The sequence below is a fragment of the Prosopis cineraria genome, unplaced genomic scaffold (assembly GCF_029017545.1).
Source record: "Prosopis cineraria cultivar Desert tree isolate PC_DT_omini unplaced genomic scaffold, ASM2901754v1 PC1, whole genome shotgun sequence".
Taxonomy (NCBI): domain Eukaryota; kingdom Viridiplantae; phylum Streptophyta; class Magnoliopsida; order Fabales; family Fabaceae; genus Prosopis; species Prosopis cineraria.
The window spans coordinates 8,177,523-8,185,235 of NW_026555332.1; the positions used below are offsets into that span (position 1 = coordinate 8,177,523).

General features: G+C 30.9%; 1 protein-coding gene across 1 annotated transcript; it reads right to left on the reverse strand.

The window, feature by feature from the left end:
* Nucleotides 1–1,160: 1,160 nt before the first annotated feature.
* On the reverse strand, nucleotides 1,161–3,246 carry LOC129285922 (uncharacterized). The gene is made up of 2 exons (XM_054921904.1): nucleotides 3,169–3,246; nucleotides 1,161–3,040 (listed from the first exon to the last, which is right to left on the reverse strand). The coding sequence occupies exon 2, from the start codon at nucleotides 3,005–3,007 to the stop codon at nucleotides 1,400–1,402; it is 1,608 nt and encodes a 535-aa protein (XP_054777879.1). The 5' UTR covers nucleotides 3,008–3,040; nucleotides 3,169–3,246; the 3' UTR covers nucleotides 1,161–1,399.
* Between the last annotated feature and the right edge of the window lie 4,467 nt (nucleotides 3,247–7,713).

Below are 7,713 nucleotides of genomic sequence, written 5' to 3' on the forward strand. Positions count from 1 at the left end.
AACAAAATTTACCCGACTATCCACACGAGTTTAGATCATTAGAGTTCAATATTGATAACCCAAAATTATTTTTGAATTTCAATCTGTAAATATGCATGATCACACATTGAAAATACAGGTGAGACGTTTCTTAAAAATTCATCTGGCTTAATTATGATCAAGCCAAGAAAAGAGAGAACACTACTGTGGCTTTGATTAAAAAAATATATTAATTCTTAATTATATTGATAAAGTCAACAATATATAGGAAGAATATTTACACTATATTACCCATACAAGGCATACAAGCGTACTTTTGTTTAAAATTTTAAACAAGACATTAAACACGAGAGTGGGGTTTGTACACGTGTCACAAGCTAAGCTGCTTTATTAGGGCTATTATATGAGAGTTACAATCTCCTTATAGGACTGTTGTTGTTGTTGACATGAATCAAATACAAACATCCACACACCCCTATAGAGTTAAGACGCTCTTGGTAAAGCAGATGCATGACTATTATTATTATTATTATTATTTAAGCATTATGATTTTGTAACTCTTGAAACAATAAATGAAATAATATAGGAAGTTATATTAATTATTCCTTTCATTTTCATTCATGATGATGAACATTTTGAATATGGCAAACTACGACCTTCTCTTTTGAAAAGTATCTTCAAATTAAATCCGAGTCCTTGCAAGTTTTGAAATGAGCTAGAGGCATTGCCAAGCTCAATTACGAAGCAAAGCTTCCTAGGACAAAAGAAGTTTCGCTTGACACTCTTTATATGTAGCTTTAGCTTTAAAATCTCATTTTAGAAGGTTAATAAAAATTTTATATTTTTAAAAAATATTTATGAAATATAAGATGCTCATCAATTATCATGTGTGTGTGGGTACTTATTTTATAATTTATAAATATAATACACATTTATTTATCATATATATACCTATGCCTATTATCCATAAACCTAAGCTGTTTCTTCCTCTCCCTTTCAAGAGTGACAAAACTAACAATAACCCAAACCCAAAGCATTATCCATATCATACCAAAATCGCCATTTCATCCATTTTTTTCTTTTTCTAGTCGACCAACTAGTTTTATTCAGTTTTTAATGAACCTTGCTTGTCTCACCATATATTTGGCATGATATATACCACACCATCCAGACTAATAAGGTAAAGCAAAAATAAACAAATATATGACATTAAGAGTTTCCATTACCAGACGTATAACAAGAGTAATATAATGAAGCAAAACAAACATGACATTATTGCAGGACATTATTGCAGGAGCGAGATATATAGGCTCACAATTGACACATCACATCAACTTAAGACACAAAAACAAGACATTAACTCGCCAAAACAAAAGCCAATATGTAAATTAAAGATAACTTGGATGTCATGGAAAGCGGCTTAGAAACCAGAAGTCCAATAGACAGTGACGGTCACATAGTTTCCATCTTTTCCATCGACACGCTTGAAGGTTGTATCTGGTATTTTGTCTGGGACTGGGAACTCTGCTGTTCCATTTGCAATCTCATCATCAGCAGAGATTGGGTCATGATCATACAAATGCGCAGAAACTTTAAGAGAGCTACTCAATGGCACTGCAATCACAGATCTCAACAATGGAATAGTTTGCCAACGCCTTACTTCAACATAGTCATTTGATGATCTTTTGAACAACAAACAAGTCGCATCACCAGAGCCCTGGTCCCAATTGTTGTAGTAAGCAGAAGCCTGCCCATAAACCTCAACTTCATTTTCCCCTCCTTCTTCAACTGAAATGGTCACCCTGGCAGCCACAGCATTTCGCAGCACCGCATAATTGACAGTCACCGAACCTCGACTACTGTCTAGTTTCTTAGCTATGAGTTTGTCATACACATTGCCAATGTTAGCAGCATCCCACGAAATATCTTCATTCATGATTGCATCGTCAGAAGATACGATGTCCTTATCAGTGAGAAGCAACTTGATGTTAACATTCCCGAAGGCAGAGACAGATTCAGGTGGTCCAATTAGGGTAACATTTTGGCCAGGACTAATGGATTCATAGTTGCCCCTTGTACGGTTGTAGATGAACTGTGTATATAATCCATCGTCGACTGTAATTGTGCCATAGAGTTGCCCAGGATCCTCACTATCTATGTTGTTCATGCGCACGGAGAAGACCTGCAAAAGCGGTATCCCTAAAAAGCATTGTTCTTCATCAGAGGCCATACGTGGGAGCCTTTTTGGTCCACTGCCAATGAAGCAAAGACCCAACAAGATGCCAAGTATTTCCAAAGCCTCGGCAAGAGTTCTTATCTGCCTGTTATTTGGTGGAATTCTTATGTTGTTTGGCAGGAGATGAAACCTTTCCTGTGGGTAAGCATCAGCACGCAACAATGCTGCAGACAAACGATACCAACTGCGAACCAGGTCAATAATCCAAGGCTGGATTGTGCCTTCCGTGTTACGATTAGTGTCAGACGAGTTGTGAAAATTTTCGGCCATGTAGTCAAATACTGGAATGAGTCTGGTTGCTTCACAAAACATCATAATCACAACGATCAAGCTGCGTGCCCTCGCCTCCCAATTCGTGGTTCCAGCAAGTTGATTAATAGCATAGACAAGGTTGTGGAAGCCAACTCTGGTATTTAACAAGCTTTGATGAGCAACTCTTTCCAAACCTTCGTAACTACCATCGAAACCTAGGAACTGGGTCCCAGATTCTGTAATTAGATGCACGAGTTGCTGATTTTCGTCGTGGTTGTCGAGCTCTAACCACTGTCCGCTTTCCATCTGGTAGCCAAGCAAGTAGAGGTTGTCCATTCGAAGCCTGAACCTCACAGAATGATCATTGGTTCGTAAAACCAAATCGAAGAATCGATTGGGTGGGTTCTGCTGAACAGCAAGAGCTGGACGATTGTGAGAAGATCTCACCCCAAGTTGTGTGCGCAGGTTCTGAATGAAATTACGATAGCCTCCTCTGGTGCTAGTCTCAATGTTGATCTCCACTGTGAACTCCACACCCATCGTACGTGTGATGATATGGAAGATGAGCTTTCACTGCAATATAACTCACGGCAAGCAGATACAAGAAAAGACACGTCAGTGATAGTCCTCATCAGAGTAAGTTGTTAAAAGAGAAGAAATAGTGAAAAGCAAAGAACATGAGAAAGAGAGACATAATTGACCTATTCTGCAAAAATCACAACGACGGAAAAGCTGCTATTTTGCTTATGGAAGGAATTAATATGTTGTGTGTTGATATCTGTGATGGCATAGGTGAGCGTGCGTGTGTCTATTTATATAGATGCGGATGGCAAAACCGTAGATACCTCCGATTTGTCTGTGGCTGGTGCCCTGACATGTGCAAACAAATCATAAGTGATTCACCGAATTCAATCAAATAATCATTACTTGAATGCACAGTGCAGTGTGATCAATCGTAAACAACAATCTTTTGTGCTTATTGGATTCCTTTATTCAAGTTTTTATTCCACGTTTTTGTACCCTAACAGATATGATAGATTTTGCTTTTTGCAATCTAGAAGTACTTGTCACATGGACAATGCCCACGTGTTCTCTCTTGCCTGGCCGTCGGCCTTTCACATGAAAAGCTACCACTTGACGATAATAAGGAGGGCTCTTTTTGTCTTGAGAGGACAAATGCATTTCATTTATTGCTAATTCACGTCTTTGTTATGTTATTGCTTTGGTTATACGACATCCTTCCTAAATTAAAGGACCCTTTTTTAAAAAGATTTAATATTATAAAATATAAAATGTTTTAATAAGAATAAAAATTTTATTAATTATATTTATTTTTAATATTAATTTTTTATTATATTTTCTCTCTCCAATATTCTTTTATAAATAAAATATTAAAGGATGAGTATTTTTAAAAAATTTATATTTTTATTTTTAAAAGATAAAGTTATAAAGTGTATTTAATAAATTTTGTTAGTATGCATGATTTTATTTAAAAGTATCTTATAATTGAGATAGAGTGAGAGTGACACTTGCTCTACTGTTATGCAAATTAAATAATAAATGAGCATGGCAAAATGGAGTAATTATTTTGAAGTCCTTAATACTTATCTAACATAATTTTTTTTCGTTGAGATTATGATTTTGACTCTCAATAAAATAATAAAAAGCTAAGGTTCTGTTTAGTTATTAGAAATGAATAGAATGAAATATAAAAATAAAATTATCAAAAGGGACATGTGACAACATTCATAAATATGATGAGTAATTTAGTTCATAATGTTAAAAATCTTAATTCATTATATTTTTAGAGGGTGTGATAATTATCATATTTATAACATATGTTTACCGTGATAGGAAAATGTGATTTTCTTCATTTTGTTTTGATTTTCTTAAATTCCATTTTATTCTAGTCATTTTCAATTATCAAATAGGACTTTAGTCACTAAAACCTGAACTAAAAAGTTGGTAATAAAGTTGCTAATATAAAAAAAAAACGTAGTTACTTGTTTAATTATGCAAAAGTACAATTTTTATATTAACAACTTCAACTTAGTTATTAACAACTTCAGTTTAGGTATTAATAAACATAGCTAATTATAAATTTAGTTTAATCATGCAATAATACTTATGCTTTTTATATTAACAACTTCACATTCATTATTAAAAACTTTAGTCTGTCTTAACTATTAATTTTTTCATATGATGGAAAAATCACATTCAAGGACCTTTGAAGAATATTATTCATAGATAGACTGATTGTTAATTGTTAAAATGAAAACATGAATTTTTTTTAATTGTAACTTGTTATTGGTCATCGTCTGCAAATAACATTCTTCAAAGGTCGACCTTGAATGCCATTTTTCCAATTCTCAACTTTCTTTCCCAGGAATCACAAGTTATTTTCTTTAATTTCTCAAATGGGTTTAACAACAATTCACGAATTGTTGATTTGAGATTCAAAACTAACTGTCGCATATTCATAACCAAATCTCCATGGAATCCCAAGTGGGTTTTTAAGATTCCACAAGCAAGTATATGTACTGACTGACCAAAAATACAAATGCTGTTTTTAGAATTTACAATTGACTCTAAAAAAATTCTCAACTTACTTTTCTAGGAATCACAAATTGCATTTTTAATTTTTCAAGTGGTTTGTTTATATATTAATAAATACAAGAATTTATAAGTGATTAGCACAATTGATTGTCGTATATTCACAACTAACTCTCCAAATAATCCCAAAGCGACTTTTCAAAATTTCAGAACTTAACTCAATGTTTGATAAGCTATTTTTTGCATTTTCTTATAAGGGCAATTTTATAAATTCAAATGTATTTTTAATTGTAAGCAAGGACTATAGTCCCTTAATAGGATTTTAATAATTCAAGGTTTGAAATTATATCATTAATGTATCTATGGGATCTGCAATTGTCATTTTCCCTTAATGATTAGGGATAAAATTAATATCTGATTTGTCATAATTAAAATAATATAAGTTAATTAAAATATATAGAAATATTTATATTTTACTATGATTTTTTAGCACTGATATACAAATTCGTAGACTGCAATGTCACTCTGTCTCCTTATCACATTAAAATTGCAGCATATCAATCTATAAATTTGGAAAGTTTCATATCCATATCATAGACCAAATTCCAATGCAATTATGTGATCAGTTTTAATTAACACAACTTGTAGCCCCAAACCTCAAGTTAATTTATATTCCACGTTTTTAACCCTAACAGATATGATAGATATATATATATATATATATTGGCATTCTAAGAGAGCGACATTTATTTTGGCATTCTAAGAGAGCGACATTCAATGCGTGCATACTCGTCCATTTCATACTTTAGCTTCAGTCCTAATCTTATGATGAGAACTTATTATCTTGCGAGAATTCTAATTCGCCACACGTTATGATTACGATGGTGGTTCCATATATTCTCTCTGATATATAATAATATAATATAAAATATTGATAATTATTTTTGAAACATTAATTTTTAAAAAAATTATAAACGTCTTTTCAATTAAATGCCCTATATAGATATTTCAATAATGATGACAATTGAAATTTTAAGAGATTATTTTTAAAAAAAGAAATGAAAAATAAAGTAAGTTTGTAGTTGAAAAAAATTATAACATTTATTTAATATTTTGGATTAAGTACAATTTTTAAAAAATTTCCCTTAAATATCACGGGGGAAGGAGTATATTATTTCTTTCTTTTGTTTTTTTTTTTTTTTTTTTGTTTTGGATTACAAAGCCAATCAAGAGCTTGAGAAACTAACAAGTAGAAACTAGCCTAAAAACCAATAAAAGAGAATAAGAAACACAATAACTTGCATGTTACTTATCTTCTAAATATTATCTCAAACATCCTAGAGGAACTATAAGTATCAATATAACCTCTAAACTAGTAGTCCTTCTTGACTTTTTTTTAGAAAATTAGTGCATCCCATATTGTTCCTGTTGGTATATAGTGAATTTGCACCTCCCCATTACCATAAATAGCCTCTCGTATTTCAGGAATTTCCACCCATGGAGGATGATTGGTGACACAATCTGTTCTCAAAAAATTCATAGCATTAATCATATCATTAATGGAATCAAAGTAAAGATTAATCTTATGCAGACTAAGTTGCTTGACAACTTCCAACCCAGTCTTAAGAGCCATTATTTCAGTTTTAACAATTGAGCAAAAACTATGTCGTTTCTTGATAAGAGAATTTTCTCTCTCACCAACCTACCAATTTAAAAAAAAATTTATTTGGTAAGGCCTAGTTAAAAAAAAAAAAAAATCTTAAGTGCACTTGTCGCATGAGCAATGCCCAAGTACGTGTAGTCCCATCCCTAGGCTTTTCACCTAAAATGCCACCACTTAACAGTAATAACTTGCGCTACTTTTTGTCTTGTTGTGACGGATTCATTTCATTTGCTGCTTGAATTCAAAGCTTCTATTATGTTATTGCTTTGATTATATTATCTCTTTTTTAAATTATAAAATATTTTTAAAAATATTTACTGTATTAAAATATAAAATATTTTGATATAAATAAAATTTTATTATTAATATTTTTTTAATATTATCTTTTTTACTATGCTCTCTTTTTTCAATATTTTTCATAAATAAAATACTTTTTTCATTTTAAATTGTAAGACACTTTTAGATAAAATTTTATATATCAATAAATCTCATTAAATACGTTTAATAACTTTATTTTTACAAAATAAAAATATAAATTTTTAAAAATACCCATCATTTAATATAATTAAAAGAGAAAGGACAAAAATTAATTATAAAGAGAGAAAGGGTAATATTAAAATTAGTACATTTAATGGAACATTAATCTACCCAAAGTATCTTATATTTTGGGATGGAGAATTTTTTTTAAAATTACCCTATCGAAGAGAATATTAAATGAAAGGTATTTTTAAAAATTTATATTTTATTTTGAATAAAATAGAGTTGTAAAATATATTTGATGAGTTTTATTAATATATGTAATTTTTATCTAAAAATATTTTATAATTTGAGATGGAAGAAGTATGACACTTGCTCTATTGTTATTCTTTTTTATTTCTTTGATTCTTATAATAAACAATGAGTAGCTTAATTGTTTGAGTCTCAAATAATTATGGATACATGTATTAAAGTACTAAGTCACACTCATTGTAGTCTTCGATTTTAAAAGTTAAGTATATATATATATATATATATTTATTTATTTTTTAAG